Source organism: Sabethes cyaneus, chromosome 2, assembly GCF_943734655.1.
Source record: "Sabethes cyaneus chromosome 2, idSabCyanKW18_F2, whole genome shotgun sequence".
Lineage (NCBI taxonomy): Eukaryota > Metazoa > Arthropoda > Insecta > Diptera > Culicidae > Sabethes > Sabethes cyaneus.
This window is the reverse complement of record NC_071354.1, coordinates 208,390,131-208,412,325: the sequence shown is the minus strand read 5'-3', so window position 1 is coordinate 208,412,325 and position 22,195 is coordinate 208,390,131. Positions and strand designations below refer to the sequence as shown.

At 39.3% G+C, this 22,195-nt stretch overlaps 1 protein-coding gene across 3 annotated transcripts in view; it reads right to left on the bottom strand.

Moving 5' to 3' along the window:
- The window catches only part of LOC128734491 (uncharacterized), a 131,871-nt gene that overhangs the window by 8,322 nt on the left and 101,354 nt on the right, over window positions 1–22,195 (bottom strand). For all 3 annotated transcript variants that reach the window (XM_053828718.1, XM_053828720.1, XM_053828719.1), the window contains exons 3-4: window positions 11,049–11,170; window positions 10,810–10,973 (exon numbers count right to left, since the gene is read on the bottom strand). In XM_053828718.1, coding sequence (XP_053684693.1) covers window positions 10,810–10,973; window positions 11,049–11,170 — 286 coding nt within the window. The remainder of the gene's footprint in view (window positions 1–10,809; window positions 10,974–11,048; window positions 11,171–22,195) is intronic.

The window sequence follows — 22,195 nt, the reverse complement described above, 5'->3', positions numbered from 1 at the left end:
GGAAAAACGAAAAACAAGAAAGAATAGAGTTAGAAAAAGATGAAAACTGAAAACAAGAGAAGGAAACAGAAAAGATGGAAAACAGGAAACAAAAAAATGAGTGAAAAACAAAAAAAAACTGAAAATAAGAACGAATGAAACAAAAAAAGAGGGGAACAATGAACACTTTCTGGTGAAAAAAAGAATATCAACACAATAAAAGGAAAAACGGAAGGAAAAAGAAGAAAAATGAGAGCAAAAATTAAGAAAACAATACTGAAAAGAAAAAACGGATAGTGGAAAAACGGGATAAGAAAAGAGAAAAAAAGGAACAGAAAAGAGTTACAACGTGTGAGAGAGTAAGACGAAAAATGTCAATTCTAATTACAAGCAAAACTTTGTGTCTAATTTCGTATCCATGTGCAAATTGAAGTCTAATTTAATTCCCCAAGTAAAGTTAGATTTTAAGTCGAATTGCATGTCCGATTTTAAGCCCAATTTCAAGTCTAATTTAATTTCAATTTTAAGTCAAATTTAAACTCGGATTGCAAGTCCAATTTCTTCTAAAGTTTGAATTCTAATTTCTACTAAAGTTTGAATTCTAATTTCTACTAAAGTTTGAATCTATTTCACGTTTAATTTCAAATGTAATTCCAAGTCTGAGCCCAAAACCAATTTACGTCCAATTTCAATTCCAAGTTGAAGTGCAATCTCGAGTATAATTTCTGTCACGCAGCTAGCAATACCCATTTTCATGTCCAATTTCAACTTAAATTTCAAATCCAATTTCAATGTTTGCATGTTCCGCCATTACTCCAGAACGCCTTAATCGTTCTCCATCAAACCTAGCACACATGTTCCGTGATATAAAAGAATTAGCGCAGGAGGATTGATAAAGGAGGGGGAGACCGACAAGGGAGAGAGGTCCTAATAGGTAAAAGGGTTGCGTTTGTTTTGCGTTTAGACCGATTGCAGTTGTGCAAATGAAGCCCTTCCTTTCCGCTCTTCCCCTCCAAAAATTTTCATTTCTTTCCCCTACCGTCCCTTCATCAATTGTAGAACCATCGTTTCAAAAAAATAAATGAAGCTTTGTTTCGCTTCCGTTATATGGATTTTTAGAGAGCAAACAGATGCATAATTGGCTGCGTGTTATAATGTGGAGCTGACTGGAAAGAAACCCAAAGGGGGGGGCGAGCAACGTGAGTATGAATGTATGTTTCGCTATAACTCCGCAACGCCTGAACGGTTCTTCATCAAACTTGGCTTACATGGTTTTTGACAGAAAAAGATCGGCGCAGGAGGGTTGACAAGAGAGGAAAGCGGTCTCTCACTAGGAGAGCTGAAAGTTCGAATGGATAAAGGGTCTTGCATTTGGAATGATTCAGTTGTACAAGTGGCTGGAAGACAAGAGAGGATTTCCGAAAGGGGGAATAGGGTGGACATTGACAAGGGAGATGCCTAAAAACCTAAAAAAAAGCTTTGTCTCGCTCTATAGAGATTTTCGAACAAGAAGACAGATTTACAAGTATCTGTAGAGCAACAGGAGGGGGAGCTGACAAAGTGTGAACACATTGAAATGAAGAAAAAGGGTTTTGTTTCTTCCATTATAAGAATATTCTCGTTACAGTACTACATGTACAAGTCGGTTAAGAGATAAAGGCGCCCCGAGTAAGATCGGGCAATCAGTTCAAATAAAAACTTCAAATTTTCTTTTAAGCCCAATATCATGTCTAATTGCAAGTAAAACTCCAAATCCAAATTACTTCAAATTTAAGTCTAATTTAAACCCCAAGTTTATGTCTAATATCCAGTTTATTTTGAAATAAAGATTCAAGCCCAAATTAGTGCAAATTCCAATATAGTTTAATGCCCTATGCCAAGTCCGATTTCAAGTCCAATTGCAACTCTAATGGTAGTCCACATCCAAGTCTAATTTTAGCTTCAAATGCAACTTTGATTTTAAATCTAATTGCACTCAAAAGTCTGAAGTTTTCAACCAAGTTTCGGCTTGTATTTGTGTGTTAATAATAGATTCGCCATCCTACGATTGCTCGATTTTTCAGGCCAAAACATTTTTCTGAAAGATCGAGTGATTCACCTTTTGTTTATGTTTGGGCGCGCTAGTGACTGCAACAGTGACAGATTGTTCATTTCTGGTATTGACATCTGGTGCACCGCAAGGAAAGAATCTAGAGCACCTCCTGTTTACTATATTTGATAAATCAGGTTAAAGCTGTAAGTATACAGCCGAGTTCGATCGGTTCAATGAAAACATTTTTTTTCAGTGAAATGTTTTATGGTGAAATTTGAACTTCAAGACAGATTTTTAAATGCGGATCCGTGAGCATCGTTGACGCTTAGAAAAAATATTCATTACAGATATGTTAGTACCTAAACTTGAATTTCTTGTGAAATTCGAGTTTCCGTGCTCTGGCCTGCCAAAAAATCGAAATGGCGTAAGAACCTTTAACATAAATCATAATCGCTATCCTACCTCTTTATGTACTATTTGCAGTCTCAAAAACTATATGGCTATCACGACGAAGCCAGAACTTCCCCGGGTAGCTTAAACACAAAGAAATTTGCATCCGAATAATTCGCCCTGCAACCAAAACAATCCGGAAATTGAATAAAAAACTGTAGTAATGGCAAGCAGCTGATTTAATATTTTGCGCGATGCATGGGTTCTGCTGAACCTTTTCACGTGCTTACTCGCTGCTGAAACAGAACAACAACAGCAGCGGGCGGCTGTTCCTGCCAGGTTAGACGAAATTAACACTCACAGCTCGTTCAATACCCGTTCATTGTTAGGCATCCGCGAGGCGGCGTCGGTTAGAGGCCTTCGTCAATATAGTCTGTCTTCTGCAAGGTGATTAATATCTATCGGTGCGCGAAAGGCTGGCTGGGGTGCCGCACAATCAACGCATGGGAACGTGCCTTGGACTGAACAAGCAGGAAAGGGTATTGTTCTTTACGCGAGTCGAAAACAAACCCATTAGTGCGGGTATGCGAGAGACAGCAGCGGTCCATCGCCGCCGACCAGGTGGGAGGGAGTACGTTTGTCTGCACCGATGCATTTCAAGTAATGAGGAAGCAAACTTCCGATCACTACTCTTGTTCTACTAGGCGTGTTTTCGTAGAGAATGTAGAGAACGGTTGCTTATCAGTGACCCTCTAACCAGCAGATAACTTGTCGAAATATTAGGTTGTTCAGCTTTCAACAACGGGTGTAAAACTTTATCGATGATGAGGGGAATTTTTAACTGCGATTAAGTGTTGTTTATGCTAAGTAGATCTGAACAATGAGATTATGAACAAAATCAATTTTTAGTGCTCTAATTTAAATGCAAGGTACTTTGCTTAGCATCTTAATCTCATGACTAAGATATACATCTATACAGCGTTAGCCAAGGAATTACTGGTACAAAACCAAGCTGCTGCATGCAATCGTAAGTGCAATGAGGAAAAATCATTTACTGTATTTCGCTAAAGCATCAAACATTTGGAAAAACCACAAGTTTCAGGTTTGTTCGAGTATAAGCCCAATTGCAAGGAATTATCTGCCTGGTGGCCTGTTGACGCAAATGGGTCGATCAGTTGCATTGACACACAGGTTTCACAGAAGTGTTTATTATGATAAAGGCAACACCCATAAAAAGACTGCACTGTGGTCAATCGCTGGTGTGCAAAATGGCAAAACCATCATTAATATTCAGAAAGGTTTGGCATTTTTAGTGTACTTTAAACCAGTCTTTCGGTGTATTTTACTGTTGATAATTGATTACTAGAAGCTGATTAAGATTTTCCAGGTTTTACCTACGTATTGGGTTCAAGTGAGTCATTTCAGATACACTTTTAATTCGATGCACAAGTACAACTTCTAAATATTTTACTGGTTTACTTCTGTAAACGGATTCTTGAAGAACAAATCAGTGATGACAAACGTTTGTGACTTCACATCGATAGTTACGTTTTTTTTCGATAGTTACGTACAATGTGTAAAAATTGGTCGCAAATCTAGCTCATACACTGTGCATTCAAGAGTACCATAAGGTGTTCATTTAGGACCATTATTGTTCGTGATTCTAATGAACAAATTATCTTAATTTGTCTGCCATCCAAAGCAAAGCCTAGGTGCTACATTCCGTTTTCGAAACTTGGCCTTCCGTTTTCATATGACAGAGTTCGCGTCCAGTTGTTTGAGTACAGGACAATTGCGTAGCTAGTGCTACAATCCCATTGGCTCTAACAGCACCGTCCAGCCAATTTTCCTTTAATTCTGATTTCATGTGTAATTCGAAGTAATACTACCAGTCTAAATTACTCCAAATTTAAGTCCAATTGCAAATCCAATTTCATGTCTAATGTCCAGTTCAATTTGAAATAAAGCTTCAAGCGCAAGATTTGAACATATGACGACTTTGATGGCTTTGTTAGACCAGTCTTTGATCTACAAGTATTTTGTTAGGAGCATATTTGACTTTGTTAGTATTACTTGGCTCCCGGGCTGCGTAGCTCACAGTCAGCGAGGTGAAGGAATCTAGGAAAGATTTATAGATAGCACAGCAGACAGACAGAAGACAGCATATCTCTCAAGAATCTTGTAGAAGGAAAGCCTTATCGAGACCTATGTTCGCTGGCGGACTCGGATACGAATTACATGAGGCATAAGATACCCAGCTAGCATTTTGATATGTATATAAAAGTTAAACATCAGTATTACGTGCATATATACATGCTAATAAATCGTATTTGATGGGCAAAATTGGCATATCCGTTGCATTTTGGGGGCTCGCATCAACGCTCTTTCGGATTGGCACCCGAATGTTTTACTAACTAAACTACTACCGCACCCTTATGTTAGGTATACTAATACTTGGTTTTGTTTTATTCTCCAATTCTATCATTCTACATTCGCACCACATACATCAATTGCGGCGATTTTTTTATGACTGTTTTTTGTTTCTACAGCCGAGCAGAAAGACGGTTATCAACTCGACCGGTGCGATCGAAACGTGCAGTGTGTTGCCGTAAATCGCCGGAGCGCCTTCGTGTGATTAACCACCACAGGGTTTTTTCTTTTTATTTACTTGTATATACGCGGTCATGACGTAAACTCTTTTTTGGAAAGGGAGGAACTGTTTGATGCGAAGGGTGGGTCCTCTGACAAGAGGAGTGTGTGGTGCGAATGTAGAATGATAGAATTGGAGAATAAAACAAAACTAGGTGTTAGACTACCGTTAGACGGGCAGCGATAGTTTAGGAAGTAATATCCACCAAGTATAAGTTCTTTGAAACAAAATTATTCTTGTCGAACTTGTCAGCACTGCAAGAGGACACATTTCAAAGCAAACAACTGTCAAAACTTCCCAGATCCGATCATGAGGAGCGCTGCTCTATTTGAAATCAAAGATGTCAGCTACCATAGTAAATTTAATAACAAATAAAATATGGATTGTTTTGAAACAGGCATGGCTTTTAGAGTATAAAAATAGTTGTTTGATGTCTTTTAGAAATCCAAAATGGCGGCTGATGGCTAAATATATTGCATGAAAATCTATACAATATGGACTTTTTAAACACGCACGGAAAGAAATTTGATTCCTATGCCATGAATGAAATCATGAAATCATGAAATGTGAATTCCTGTCAAATCATGACTGAACTGCCATATCAGACAGCACAAAATCATGAATAATAATTCATGATTTTGCGTTGTGTTGTACTGCAAGAAGCTCGTGATATCATGATTATTATTCATGGTGTATTTTCATAAATCGTGAGCTAGAAACCTGGAATCATGAGTCATTTTGCTCGTTTTGGAAATCAAATTTCTATCCGTGCGAGAATGGCGGTTCCTGATAGAGATGTTGAATCACAAGCTACTACCTTCAAGCTTGATTTACTCTTTTTGTTTCATTTTTGCTCTTCTGACTACAGCCCCCTAGCCAAACAGAATTCGAAAAAGTGGAGTATAGGGCGATTGTAGAGTTAATTATTATTTACTATATACTCGAATAAGGTATAGTTGATAATCTTTTGTAGTTATGGCGCTATAGAGGTGCAATGTCATTGGCAGCTGAAAGAGCAATAAAGCGCATCAAACACCGATTTTTGACTTCTTCGTTTAGACCTCAGATTGTTCTTCGAGAGGAATTTTATCTTTTCACGATGTAAACTATTTTACATCAGTGTTGTAGACTGTTTCGAATAGGATTTGTTACCATTGCTGGGTCGAATGACATGTTGATCCTTATGTTCCCATTTCAGCGTTGCATCACATTGGTATCTTTTCTGTTCGCGTTTTCGTTAGGTTTGGTTAACAAACATATGCTTTGTTTGTTATCAAATCGTCAAATTCAACACATCCTTCGAATCTCAGCTGAGAGAATCTGTTAAGAGTCAGTAGGATCGTACCCCGCAAGTGTTCTGTACTCTATCAGTTGAATAAGAGGTCAAGTTTCGAAAACGGAATGTAGCACTTAGGCTTTGGTTTGCTGTTTGGTTTGGAGTTTAGCATACCAAATGTTTTAGGTGGCTTTCGTTAGCATATTGTTTGCGATCTGAGGATTTGTTATCATGTTATGCTTCGGCTTTAAAATGAGTCATGAAAAGTTCATCTAAGAACGCACTACCCATGGTTAGACCGGAAGGTTGTTTGTAAAATTTTCTCTGGAACATGAATAAATTCTGTATTATCGAAGCCATAGACATATAGGGATAAATACGATTCGGGGGCATGATTTTACACCAAGTGACGTCGTGAATTTCACCCACGTTTTGAAAAACTATATTTTTAGATTTTTACTGGAAAAAATTGCAAAATTAGAACGCACTTTTTTCTACCTTTCGCAAAGTACTACTATATGGTTGTGCTTTGACAACATTGCTTTGTTGAACCGTTTTTACCAACCCAAATGTCCGTAGTATTCCGGTGTCGGCTTTGACGTAGGTTTCATGATTCATCACAATAACGCAGAACGGTTTTGTGAACTTCCTGTACAGTTTGCATGGGCGAGTTTTGACCATCGTGTCCATGATGCTGCTTCAAAGTTCTGGTCACTTGGGCTACGGTTAAATATGCTATTCTGAGATGTTTACCGATTCATCGACGAGAAGTATTTTGGTTTTCAAAGTGAGTGCGCAATTTTCTTTTGCGCACTTTTTCTTATTCCGAAGCCATTGAACTACTCAATCGATTATGATGAAACTGTACCGTTATAAATAGTAAACTTTCAAAAGCTTCAAAAACGTTTAGCATCGATTTTTGTTTCAATTTCGTGTCACTACGGGCAAACTAAACAACTTTTAAGGGAAAATACCGTATTTTGTTTACAAAAAAAAAAAACAAAAACTTCAATCAACAGCACTTCAAAGCAACCCCAGAAAACACCTATTGAAACATTTTCAGAACAAACTACAAGCTAGATGATTACAAATAAATATATAACCATACAAACTTATTCAATCTATTGATTGAATAGAATTAAAAATGAATATCACCGTCCGATCTCATCTTGTGAAGTGTCTACCCGTTTTGATCCCTATAATTACGACGAGTACTATCGTAGCATTAGCCTTTGTTGATCTGGGGTATGAAAACGTCTTTATTTTGCTTATATTGACGAACAGTTTTACATTTGTCGACAATAATAGTATCTTGAGTCTGCATTTTTTTTGCTTTAGACAATACCTTTAACTTTAACTTTAACTTTAACGAAACTGTAGGAGCCTGAGGTGAAGTGTTCTGAAAAAATAAATATTGAAATTAATACGCGTGTAGTTTATCCGAAACCATAACACTTGCACCTGAATCGCGCCGTCACACTAGACGCAATTGGAATCGGATATCTTAGATTATCTGTTTAGGTATCTAATACAGATAGATCAACAAACAATAATTGCGGTTACTATCATCAGACCACAAAATCAACTCCTAGGTAGACTTCAATCAACACTGGAATCGTCTGGAACAATGCAAATGAGCTGCGCAGTTACGCGATGATACCTTTGATTTACTAACTGATTTATTTAAAGAGTGGTGTCTAGTGGCGAAGTTGCGAGGTTTCCAGTCGCTATCATTGGGCATAACATCGACTGGTGTTCTATTCTGCCAGATTCTTGCAGCTTATTCAATGCACCTTATTCAATGTTTAATGATCAAGAGAGTCCAAAATGATTATTAGTCACTTCACAATGTTGGACGACTCAACGTTATCAGCAAAATTTTGTGTAAATTTTGCACTTATAGGGAAATAGCCTATGACGCAAGATAGGACAATTTTTGTATCAGAATCTGTACAATTGAAAAAATGTTTCGTGGAACAATCAACTCAGTACAAAAGCAAACTCATCCAAGAAACTCTACTCAAATAACCATAGTACAAAATTCCGAAAGGATTCTTTTGCCTTTCCTACCAAAATAAACAAACAAAACCCTTCGACCGCACGTTGACTGACAACTACGCAAACCGCAACAGCAGCAGTAGTAACGTCGATTTTCACCATCTAAAGTACATAAATGCACCGTTGCAAACCGGAATCGAGCTGGGCGCACTCCACGTTCCAGTGCATCATCGAATCCCGGTGCCGCGATGGGTGCCAGGAAGCGGTTCGTCTGTTGACGTATCGTTGAAATTATCCGGGACTGGTTTCTAGCAAAGTGCCTGCTGCTGCTGGCTGCTGAAACAACAAACGATGGATTGACAGATGGATAGAGACGACAGCCGCGCATCACGAGAGAAAAGAATTTCTCGCCGTGACGAATTAATCAGCAGCGGCGCTGCCTACCTGTATGTACGTGTGATGAATTTCAACAAGAACTAGCTGAGATAAGCCGGAAGTCGTACACCCAAGAGGAAGACAAAAATAACGCGTCGCTTCGTGTCGCTATTCGTGGGAGCTGCGAATGAGGAATGCTTCTTCGAAAGGCAAAAATTCAGCTGATGGGTCGAAACAACCTTCAGCGTTTAAAGATTCAATTAAAAATATTTCTGGAATTACTTTACATTGTAAAACCATTATGTGTGACTGTCTGCTATGCTCAATGAAAGAAGCGAAGACCGCACGACCGCGCGAAGAAAACCATTTAAAATGCAATTAATCGGTTGATTTAATTGCGCCAGGGTGCCGCCGCCACGTAAGATTCAATGTCACCGAAGGACGAAGGTTGGATGAGACCGGTGATCTTTCCCTACAATTGATTGCCATTTAATTGTTTTTGTTCCTCCGAGGAATCATAAAAAGTAAACGGACTCCGTTAGAGGTTGGGACTGTGCTGCATCGGAGTTATTTTTCAATCGATAAATCAAGCGTTCGAAGAACTTTACCAACTCGCGAACCACACCCCTAATAAATTCATACTGAATATTGCTCGATCGAGTTCCTGCCACAAGGCTGAAACGGACATCCACTTCCTGGACACTAACAACACGCGTGATTTCTCTCGGTTGGAGGCTCGAACTGATCGGCTGGTGTGTAGTACGCGGGAGACCTTGGCCAAGCTCAACCGTATTGTACCCTTTTTGCCCGTTTACATGCAGACATTCTTAGGAACTACCAAGTATATTGTTATTGTACAACATTTCAGACACATAACTTCGCGGATGGCTAATTTATGACCAAAGGAAGAACATCGTAGGTTTCTTTTCGTTTTCTAGAACTCGCAATTGCTCATCGATCGTCGGTTATTGGCAAACAGTGCGCAGACGGAATCCTCAATTAGCTCGCACAGGCTGCGCGTGGTATTCCGAAGCGTTCCACGGGCAACGGTTTTCCAGTACGCATAAATAAATCGCATATGTAGGCTGTCTGTACTGTCATCGATAGCGGGCCGTCTACAAAGCATTATCGTACCGGTGATTTACACATCGCACAAGCCAACAGCAGCACTCTAAGCCTAGCTCTAGGTATGGTTGCTGACAGTGTAGCAAAAATCAAGGTCACCGTTAAGGGTACGTGCGTTCGATTGATGTTGCTTTATTGTGCGTGAACCGGCACGCACTTTTCGTCGATGATGATCAAAGCAGATCGAAGCTTACTTCTAACGGTCAAAATTATAAGCTATTATCATTTACTACACTGAATGGCTAACACAAACTATACATTAAAAATGGAGTTAAAAATAATTCCATAAACTGAAAAAATAAGGACTAAGGGAAAAGGGGGTAAAACTACACGAACTCTCATCTTGCTTTTCGGAACAGTGATGATTGAAATCCTACCTCAAACATCTGATAGTAACGATTTGACTGTGAAATGTGATGCGATTGAATGAATGTTTTAACGCAGTGCGTACAATTGTGCACAGTCAATCATATGAGGTGTGTAGATAGTAGTATCGATCGGGTTTGGCGATTTATTTTAAAGATGGTTCATGATGAAGATTGCATGGCAACAGATGAGAGCAGAATGCAACAGCACAAAAACACACAAACACGTCAAGAATGAGAAGAAATAGAAAAAGAGAGAAAGAAAGCGAATTGTAAGAGAAAAAGAAAAAAAACCAGTCCGGTTAGTGAGTGGTTGGAGATGATGATGAAAGTGATCGCGTGAGTGAGTTTGAACAAATAAAACAACCAATCGGAAAAAAGAGAGAGACATAACTCAGCCAAAACAAAGCGCTAGATGAAGGAAGAGAGAAAGAAAATGATTCGTTTTCGATAGGTTTTTGCCGAAGTGACACTTTTTGACACTTTTAGATTAATTTGGGTTCGATTGGATTTGATCAGCCAATGAAAAAGTTCCGAAAGATTCCGTCAAAAGTCGCCACCAAGCGATGCACCACATTTTTTTCGAACCTAATTCGTAAAATTTGTTAAAACAAATTACCTGAACGCAGGGTTTGCAGAGATTCACGCACAGACCGTCCGAGTCCTTGCTGTAGTGTTCGACCAGTTCCTGCAGGGTGCGGAAAGTGGTCCGCCTGGCGATGAAGAAACCACCCTCGTCTAGCTGTCGGATTCTGTAGTGTTTTACGGTGTCGCCGTCGCGCACTGTTTTACGGGGAGGATAAAGAAAGACGGGTTTTGATACCAGTTTGTTGCGAAATAAAATAATGAGGAACTTACCCGATAGTGAGTAGTCATTGTGTCGGCTTTCGGAGTCACGGATCAAGAATGCCCCGTGCTCGTTCTCCGGCAGTAGTAATTTTTTCTCCGCCTCTATTCTTTTGATCTTCCGGAAGTACCATCTGTGAATAGGTAAGAAAAAATAAAATACGATTAGTTGAAGTTAAGGGCATCAACATTTCCTAACAAAATTGTAGAAAAAATCAAAAATTACTTTTTGAAAAAGACAACTTTATTGAAGACTGACATACATGTACACATTTTCAAGGAAGGAATTTATTTTTTGATGTCACATAGGACAGGTCACGTTAGAAATTACAAATGTTGCTTGGCTGGATTCAATTTTTTAATATAAAAGGAAACAATTTTTCATCCGGTCTCGATAGTATGACATTTGTTTATTGCACGCAACTCTTTCTAGTAGTTTTAGCCAAAAGAAACATATTTTAATATTGTTTCTTTGAACGCTAAGTGATGTAAATGACAACCCAGCAACAATTTGGTTTTTTTACACACTTATGATGGCTTTTATGACCAAAATTGGTCATAAGAATCGCAATAAAATCATAATAAAACTGGCTATGTTACTTGTGAATAGCTCTGAATTCCATTGGGATAAAATTGATGTTTTTCCTACAAAAAGAGCTACTTCTTTTGATATTGATTTCTGATTTGAAATTTTAACATTTCTATCAATTTCAGTGCTTCGAAATCTCATAATCAAATTATACAACACTCCTAAATTGCTGTGATATATTACTCATTCTTTGCTGTTTCTAGTACAGATGAACCGAACTCAGTATTGGCAACCTGAAACCAACGATTCGAGCAAATCACTTGCGTTCATGTTCGTGTTGTTTTCTACATTCATTCATTCTCGATAATAATGCCGACAACGGAAACGAAATTACAATAAACGTAAATATTGCTCCGAAGTTTTAAGTAATTTTCTTCAGCCAGGTTTTGGCTGATATTTAAAAGCAGACAGTTCAAAAAAACTTTGACATCTAAAATATCAGTCAAGAGTATGAAAATCGACTCACTCAGTGGAGCAATCATTCAGCACAGCAATTTATGAATGAGTTGTTTTAAAGTGTAGAAAAATGAGAAAGACAAACACTGTCAACAGTTCAATAGCCATGCCCATAGGCTGACAGATAAAAGAAATACTACCAAGGGAGAAAATTGTATGCGCTAAATGCGTTTTATACAGTAATGTTCCGATTTTCTCAGTTTCCCATTTTGTCTACCCCCGATTTTATCAGCTTTTTATCCCGATTTTGTCAGCCTTTAAATTTTGTTTAACTTTTGTGCTTTTAAACATACAGTAATGACCCGATTTTGTCACCCCCATGATGAATTTAGGGGTGACAAAAACGGGGCAGTGACAAAATCGGGTATTTTTTCAATTTTTATTTTTTTGCAGATAACTTAGAACGAACTACATATACTTCATTCTGATCACTTTTAGGACATGTCGCACTTCCTTCTACCTCTCTGTAGACATTTGTCACCTTTTCACAGCACTTCCAAAGGTATGAAAACACGCGTTTTTTAATTGCGCCGAAATGGTTGATTATACTGGTTAACTATGTTCAGAGAAATTTCACAGCGTAAAAAGCTCTTTCTTATGGTATGAACGATTCTTTGATTAACCCCCCTAAAAGTAAGATAGAAAATTTATTTTTCAGGCACTAAGAGATAGAGCAAAACAATGTTCTACAAAACTTTTGAGAAGATTATTATAAAGAACTTTGTCTAAGAAAGTAACCTTCTAGCTATTATAGTTGTGGAGATAAGAAACAACTTTTGTGGAAACTCCACGATAATCAACTTGTTGAACACAGTTCTTTTCACAGTGTTTTAACACATTTGACATACTAAGCTTTTGATAAATCAAAAGCGTGACAAAATCGGGTAAAAAACGTGACAAAATCGGGGGTGACAAAATCGGGTCAAAAACGTGACAAAATCGGTGGTGACAAAATCGGGGAGTGACAAAATCGGGTTACCACTGTAATTCATAAAACTTTTCAGTCTGCTTGAAACTATTTTGATTCTCTGGGGAGAGTTTTTGAATAAAATGATGCCTTCTTGCGAGTAATTCGAGGTCAAAATTAGGGTATTTTTATAGTAAAAGATCTATAGTTCCTAAACAAGCAAAGCTAGAGGTACACTATATTCAGCAATGTTGTGTATTTTTACTATTTGTACAACTTTGTAAAACATGAAAAAGTCATACAACAACTATGAAAACAGCTAGAATGGAAAAACTGATTTTAACGATTTTTCATTTATGAGAAATAGGCTTTTTCTATCTTTGGTGAAGAGATAGGTTACTGTCTTCAGCAAAATTTCTTGTAATAATATGCTGTAAAACTTTGCAGAACACATCAATGTATTATATTGAAACTAAAGAAAAATAAATTTTTTATTTCACTTTTAGGGAGATTAATCAAAATTGAATTCCGCTGGACGATAGAACTTTTAATTTTAAGAAAGTCTTCCAAAGGTTCCATCAACCTAAAACCACGTTTTTCCGCTCAAAGCTAATGTGCACCCAAAAAGATTCTGGACCAGTGTGCTGGGCCCGGTTCATTGAGCTTTTGATTGATCAATTGAGGGTTAAAATTTAATTTTAAGTTGAAGTCTTAAGTCTTGAACTTTGAAAAAAATTACGAATTTTTTTTTCCTGATTTTGTCAGTTTCCCCATTTTGTCAGCCCGAAATTCAACATGGGGCTGACAAAATCGGAACATTACTGTATTTGCTTTCATGCTGAGCAGTCAATTTTGTCGATCGCTGAACAATTTACACCGAGACAGGTAAAATGTCCTTAATTTGGTAAAAACTGATCGACTATTATACCGGAATCCAGAAATATTGACTTCTACGAGTTTATATATCGAGAAAAATAGGATGGAATGTCCTTTATTTGACACATGCTGTGACTAAACGCCACACCAACGAATTCCTAATGAAATTTCTGCCTAATGAAAAAATTTCCCATTGAAAGCAAACAAGGGGAAGCTGCGCTCGCTCGCAGAGGAGCAAAAATAACTATGTATTGATGTTGCAGGGTGATACTTGAAGGTATTTAGGCGAAATAGAACTGAAAGGATTTTTTATCGTTGTTACATGACAATTAATGCACCTTGTAATCAAGATTCTTCACCGGAATAGCAAAAAGCGCAACCGAGTGCAGAACAGAGGGTGAAAGTCAGTCGATTAGCCAAAGAATCCAAAAACCTAGCTGCCACGATCATGGCCTCTGCATTTTGTGACTCGCATGGTAATTTGGTTCAAAGGCCTTTTACAAAAACTTCTGTTTCATCAAGACAATGCAGCGACCCACAAGTCGACGAAAACGAGGGTAAAATTGAACAACCTATGATTTGAATTGTTTCCACGCCCACTATATTCACCAGATCTCGCCAAGTCTGACATCCGTTCGTTCGCGCATCGCGAAAATAGCTTCCAGGGAAAGAGATATGTCTCCGGTGTGAGGATTATACACGCAATAGGAATGTACTTGCCCGGAAAGAAATCCGATTCCGATACCACGTATAAATTCATGTAATCATAATGTGAAATCATGGTTGAACTGCCACATCAGGCAACACAAAATCTTCTTCGTCGTCAGCAGTTTAGAGCCAGGATGCTGTTTTGAGGACGCGTCTCCATTTAATTCGATTTTGGGTCACTCGTCACCTATTTCCCAGGCGTCTTAGAATTCGCAAATCACTTTCGACCAGGTCGAACCACCTTACACGTTCTGCCTCTCTGTTATTAATGCCGGTGGGGTTGTTGAAGAGAACCATTTCGACGCACTGTCGTCTGGCATTCCTACGACGTGTCCGGCCCACCGTAGCCTACCGGCTTTCGCCAGATGTAAGATAGGAATCTCTCCAAGTAGTGCCTGTAGCTCGTGATTTATACGCCTCTGACAGCCTCCGCTTTCAGCTTGGTAGATACCGTCCGCAGCATTTTCCGCTCGAACGCGGCAAGGGGGCGTATGTCATCCGTGGGCAGCGTCACAGTTTCAAGTTCATAATGAACTACCTAGTCTAGTGGGAGTTTTGTACATTGTCAACTTCGTACGACGGCGTATGCTTCCTGCACGCAGCGTTTTGCGAAGAGCAAAGTAGGTCCGATCTCCCGGATGAATGCGCAGCTGCATCTCCTTACTAGTGTTGTTGTCTGTCGTCACCGGCGATTCAAAACACACGAACTCATCTACCATTTCTAGATCGTCGTCGTCAACGGTTACCGTCCGTGGAAGGCGCGCGCTTGTCTCCTTTGAGCTTTTTCCTATCATGTATTTGATCTTCGACGCATTTATTTTTGGCTCAATCCTCCTAGACTCCGCTTTCAGTCTAGTGTAGATTTCCTCTGCCGTCGCAAGGTTCCTAGCTATGATAACAAAGCATCTGCGAAGACTGGGAGTTAGCCACTTTTACTGAAAATTATACCTCTAGTTTTCATGCACACTCGTCGAATTACCCTCTCAAAAATGACGCCGAAAAGCATGCAGGATAAGCCGTCGCCTTGTCTCAATCCCCGTCGCATCTATAGAGTGTTCCCGAAATTCGCACGAAACACATTACTCGATTCATTGTAGCGTCTGTTTGTCCAGAAAACCGTGTTCGCGCATTATCTGCCATAGCTGGTCCCGATCGACTGTATCATGTGCTGCTTTGAAATCAATACATATGCGATTTCTGCTAGATCTGTCGAATGGAAACATTTGGTTCGTAGCAGAGCGAGTCCCTGTGAAGCCCGTCGGATAATTCCCTACGAACAGTAATGCTATCGGTGAGTCGGTAGTTGAACCGATCACCCGTTTTTTTTTTGTAAATGGGACAAACAACTCCTTGTTTCCATGCATTCCTCCGGCAGCAACTCCGCCTCCCAAATCTTGGAAAAAACCCAGTTTAAATCACACTAGAATTCAAAACCTAGACCAATGGAAGCCAAATCAACTTAAGTGGGATGATTAAGTAAGTTAAATAGGTGGATCACCCAAGGCATCGAAAAAAATAACCTAACTTTCATCGTTCGCTTCGACGTCGCATCACTGGTATTGATGCGGTACAGTTTAATCTTATTGTCGAACGCATACCAACCTTTATGCATGAGAATTAGAATATAATGGCTTCGTTGATCGCTCATCGCTCATGAGCTGTAGCGTCAAGAGATGACATGAGTGAAATAGTGTTTTTTGGAGTACCGTTATTATCATTTTTCCCGTTTCGTTTGTTTCTTTGGATTTAAAACATCAACTGAGGACAGCCGTTTTGATGATTTTTGGAAAGGCCTGTTTCATTGTTACGGCTTAGTTGAGATGAAACATATGTACCATCAGAAAATGTTTACGACCAAGGCCGTTTTATGGGTCACTTTATATGTCCAAAAATAAAACTTCTCAGGAAACATTATCGTGAAGCGACATTCCGTTTGAATCGTTTTGCTTTGTGACGAACAACTCTTACCAATTTATAACTTTAAAAGTAACGGTGCTTTCACTATAAACTGAAAACGTCAGCTAAAAATCAATGAATGCTGTCAGTAAGGAAAAATATAAAAATGCTTAATTTTTGGAAACGGCCCGGTTTTTAAAGTTTCTTCTAATGTTTGTTCGACATTGTTAATAGAGCGGGTTGTTTGCAAAGTATGTTTCAATATCTTGGGAATAGTTTAGAAAAACTGATTCAACTTCTTTGAAAAGTGATTTCAATTTCACATCGTATTATATAGCTTCTAGTTATTTTCCATCATATTTTACAACCTACCAGTAATGTTAGATATACACTCAAAATGCTCACATGAATCAAGCTTTGAACTTGTAGCGTGCTGCAGAACGTGGAACGGTTCAAAGGTTCCCGTCGGATAATGTCGTTTGCGTCCGCTGTCATTCACGTGGCCATTGAAAATCCAGAAATTTTCCATCGGTCCCACAAAGTAAAGCAGCCAACCGTGACACGACAAGCTCTAGCGTGAGATTGTTTTTTTTTTGTTGTTGTTCCGCTTTAATCGTAAAATCATAGAATCGGGATAAACTGAGGGCAGTGCAGCAGTTCGCAATTTATAGTTTCGCACGCTAAGTCAGAACCCGTCCATTACAATGTTTATCGGCCATTTCGCACTTCGTAAATCACTGTGGACAGCGTCACGTCTTACTCGTCGCTTATTAGCTTGAGAAAAAGATATTAATATTTAACAGTGGAAGGTGAATCAGACAGAGTTGCTCATTCATGGAATCGCTTGATTGTCGGCATTTGTTTGCGCGATGAGCTATCCAGTTTTTAATATTGACTCTTAGTACAGAATTGTCGCCATGGAGTGAATAAAAGCAATCATGTCGAGAATGATTTACAAACATATTATTTCTATAATCATGATTGATTATAGTCATCACGTTACGGTAAACCACTGCACCGTGTGGCGTCAAGAATGCCCTTGAAGGTACAAAGTCATACCGTCGAGCTAATCTTGCGCAGCAATTAAGTTCTGTCCGCATCTGCTGGATAATTATGAAAACACAACAGCTTACTAAATTGGTGATAATGAAGCGCTCATTTGTGAGCACCGTAGCCAATTGCCCAGTAACTCCCGGATGGCTATCAAATCCCATGAATCCCTGTAGTTGTACAAGCTAGCTGTCAGAAAGACGCGTCATGCTGCGCTGCATTCCGTAGAATGTATTCATCGGATTGTTGTTTGTTGTTGTTGTATCTTTGAACATTGCTTAATAGAGTTAATGATTGACGTCTTTAAAGGCTAGTTTTGCTGCACGTATTAATTTAAGCTGAGTTTTCGAAGTAATTCACTTGGTTACTTGTAACAACGATCAGTACAGCGATGAAAAGTTATTGCAGCCTCGACTTTCAACTTCATTTAGTCGACCGATTACTCAATACACGCCCTCCTAGTGCTAAATTGCTTTCCATCGGCGGGGCCCTATCTCTAGCCCCGTGCCGGGGGTATAAAATTCAGCTAAGTCGCAGCCAATTTCCCCAGTTCCGCAGAAATTACATTTATAAACGATTTATAATTATGAAAAATTGCACAAAACACCTCCGATAAGGCGCTATTTATATAGCCCGCAGCTCGCGCTGCGTTGCATCTAATTTTCACCACTCTTATATCATCTGTCATCGTCAGGCGGCTGTCGTCGGCAGTGACGACGACGACGGCGGCCGGCGGCGGCGGTGTCATTTACGCTGGCGTCGTGCCCGGCGTCACACATTTCGATTGCCCCGCAAAGGAGGTGTATTTCTTTCTTCTCGGAAAGTAACTAATGCACATAAACAAACATCAAATTATGCGCGATCTCTACCTGTCGCACTTCGAACCATGTTGTCTTCAATTTACAAAACTATTTACGGCTTCGTTGTCACCATCACCAGCTAGCTCTTGTACCGCGACGGCATATATGCTATAATTAACTATCAACCAGCTTTTTTTAGTCGACCGGCTTTTTGTACCGTTTTCAGTTGAGGGGGATCCCGCGTGAACGAGTGTAACTGTCTACACGACTACCGCGCGAGATTTACCACGCCGCCGATGCTACTACATATATGCTGGGTCTGCACTAATTAGGTGCACTTTCTTCGTAATCATCCCCCATCCGTCCGTGCTTGTTGTCGTTGTTGTTGTTGTTGATGATGACTTTCGTGATACGGATAGCTAGGCACATGCTGGCTGGCGGCGGCGGCGCCGGCTCGGTTGACCAACCCGACCCGGCCAAAGCGAGAAAACTATCTCTACAATTATAGGTAGTCCTTTCGGGGGAGAATATTACGAACCGCCGACGGCTGCTGCATGTCAGCCACTTCGGTTTATTGCATGTCACAACACTTTCGTAAATGGTTAAATGTCGTTCGAGTGCAATGGTGGTTATGGATTAGTCATTTTTTTGCACTGAAATGAATAAAAATAAAGATTTTTTTTTGTTCTACTGCTTGTAGAGAAGTAAAACGTAATATGACTACAAATATGATGAATATTCGTTGCCTAGAGTGCGATGGCTGCCCTATATTACAATTTATAAAATTTATTACAAAAAATTGGTTGCTTGATTAAATCAACAATAAAGAAAAGGAAGTGGTGATGGTGAATAAGTTGAGATCATTTTTTCACATTATCGTTACATTTTTAGTAAAACTAACTCGATCACAATATTACAAGATATTTCAAAATAATGAAGATTTGTTCTTAATTTCACGTCTTTCTGCACAGCCCGCTCACGACGCCAATAACTCGTGAGCAGCCAACGGCATCCTAGGATATATGGACATAGGTTTTGTATTACTTTTCCTTTACTTCTTCAACTTACGCCTTCGCTTACACACGTGGGTAAGAGTGCGAACCCTCGCAAGCGATCGGTATCAGCTCGGATTGCGATGACGAGCCAGAGACACAGCCGTGGCTGATAGCTAAATACCCACACCCGCAAAAACTCATCGCATCGCATAAAAATATAAGAGTTAGAATCCGATGCTCATGCTCATGCCCGCGGCCGTTAGAATGAGAAAGCGTATGTGAGAAAATTAGACCACACGAGTGCGGGCTTTGCAACACTAGTGATATGATGATAAATAAAGGGTGTCCCACATCAAATTGCACCACGGAAGAAACGCTGTAGAAAATTACCCTCTGGGTATTTTCTCTTGAATTTGAGTACAAGTAGTTTAGGGTGCATTATTTACACTCTATTTTTATCGCGATCAGTTTCTTGAAAATTGGAAAAAATGGCGTCATCCGAAAAGCAACGTCGCAAATTTATTTTGCGCCAGCACCTGGAAAATCCTCAACTCTCTCATCGAGGCGGACTTCCGGCAGCTTGCGGCGCTACTGTACTTCACCGCTCAGCACAAGTTTGATGTTCCGGAGGAAGTAAGGATGCAGAAACTTACATGGTTTGCCAAGAAATACATGATTTGGCCAAAACAGAGTGCGCCGTTCGTGACTACCGGGACTGTAAACGGGCAGATCTACCTCAAGGAGTGTTTACAGAAGCATCTGTCTTCTCTGTCGAAGCAACACGAGGGCCCTACGATCTTCTGGCCGGATCTACCTTCGTGCCAATATTCAAAGGATGTATTGGAGTGGTACGAAGCCAATGGAGTCTCTTTCGTACGAAAGGACATGAACGCATCCAACGCACCGGGACTAAGGGCCATCGAAAAATACTAGGTTATTATGAGGCAGGCACTACGGAAGCATCCCAAGAAGGTCAAGTTTGGGGAAGACATGAAGAAAAAGTGGATTTCCGTACAGATGAAGCTGCAGCTAGGTTGCAGAAAACTTTTTGAGTGGAGTTAAGCGTAAGGGGCGAGCATACGGTTATGGTATTGAAGTTGAATGAAACAAATATGCCAAAAGCTTACTAATGGGTTATATTTTATTGTCTGAAAGTTTGAAAAGGATTGGTCAATTAGGTAATTAGTCACTGCCAAGTGTGGAGAGAACTACCAGCAGAATAACCAGAATAAAGCAAGCTCAGGCCCCACTTGCTGACATTTGAGTCACAAGCAGTTTAGCGGTCGTCTCAGTCCAGTTACTCGACAAAATCGTGGCGCGTGTGGCTTACATAATACCAAAAGTGGACTAGTTGAGCAAAGTGACACTCGACGAGACTTACGGAATAGGGCCCATAATTCCGTTAAGATTTTTAAATTATAATTAACAAAATCTTTACACTATCTTCGTTTTTTCACATTTTTTGATGTTCACTCAAATCTCGTTTTATGTCCACTATTGGGGGAACATAAAAAAAATCGGTCGTAAAAAAGAGGACGTCAATTCAAATTTTGGATGTAAAACGAGAGGACGTTAGTTCAAATTTTGGACGCAAAACGAGAGGACGTTAGTTCAGATTTTCAACGTAAAAAAATAGGACGCTAATTCGAATTTCGGACGCAAAAAAGGGAATGTAAAACGAAATTACGTAAAACGAATAGACGTAAAAAGTGATTCTAGTGTATCTTTCAAACCATAAGTTCAATCAATATAAAATTTGGCAGTTAACAGTTTGAATTTAAATATAAACAAATTTCGTTTTTGCTGCGATATAACCACAGACAAACAGACACTGCATTCACTCTCCCATTCGTCGCACGTTGTAACGGTCATTTCAAGCTGATTGTTTGTTGGGAATCTGTCTTTATCAAGGGGTTTCCAACAGCAATGATTACTACGCAACTTCGAAAAAAGTTACTTTTGATTACTTTACTGATTACCTCTGATTCTCTTGTGATTACTATAAATTAATCATGATTACAATGATTACTTAAGATTATCATTGATTACTCTACTGATTACCATTGATTACCTAATTAATTCGTAAATGATTACAAAAGTAATCTCTGATTAATACGCACTTATACGCCTTACTGGAAACCCCTAGGTCTTTATATTCGGTCAAAGTGGCGCTTTTTACGGAAGTCGGAAGGAGGGGAACGCTCCATGAAAAATACTCGGTTGTTCGAGGAATATTCCTGTTGTGAGTCAATATTTGGGAACGTCCATCATAGATGGTGCTGGTGCTCAGGCGGGTTCCAAAAGTTATGTCTGTTTGTCTATGATATAACGAAATTTCGACATAACAAAGCGAAAATAAAAATAAAGTTACTTTATATTGAGGTCAGGTATTACTGTATCGAAATTCAAAAGAAATTAAGATTTAAGTTTTTGGTTAAAATTAAGTTTTACTCAAACTACTGGAATAATAGTGTTAAGCAAAATAAATTCTTCATTTTTCTGATCAAGTGCCGATTCGTACTTTTACCCCACCAACGGGGCAAAAGTGCGAATATTGCGGGGCAAAAGTGCGAAGCTCGATTCCATGAAATTAGCACATTTAGTAGCTAACAAAACCATGTTATTTTTAATTTGCGGTATGTTTTGATAAGGAATATTCTCAATTTGCACCTTTCCTATTTTGCGCTGGTGTGTTGCAGCCTCCGTCAGATCGAAACTTTTCCAAACGTTCGTTTTATGTTTCTTCAGCGGAAAAACATTGTTTTCCTTCGGCCAACATCTGTAGAGCACACAGTCTTCTGCAAGTCTTCCATTTCTAGTATCTGTAATATAGTGCCTAAAGTAGTATATAATAAGCTGTACATTTTTGCCTCGTCCATGAA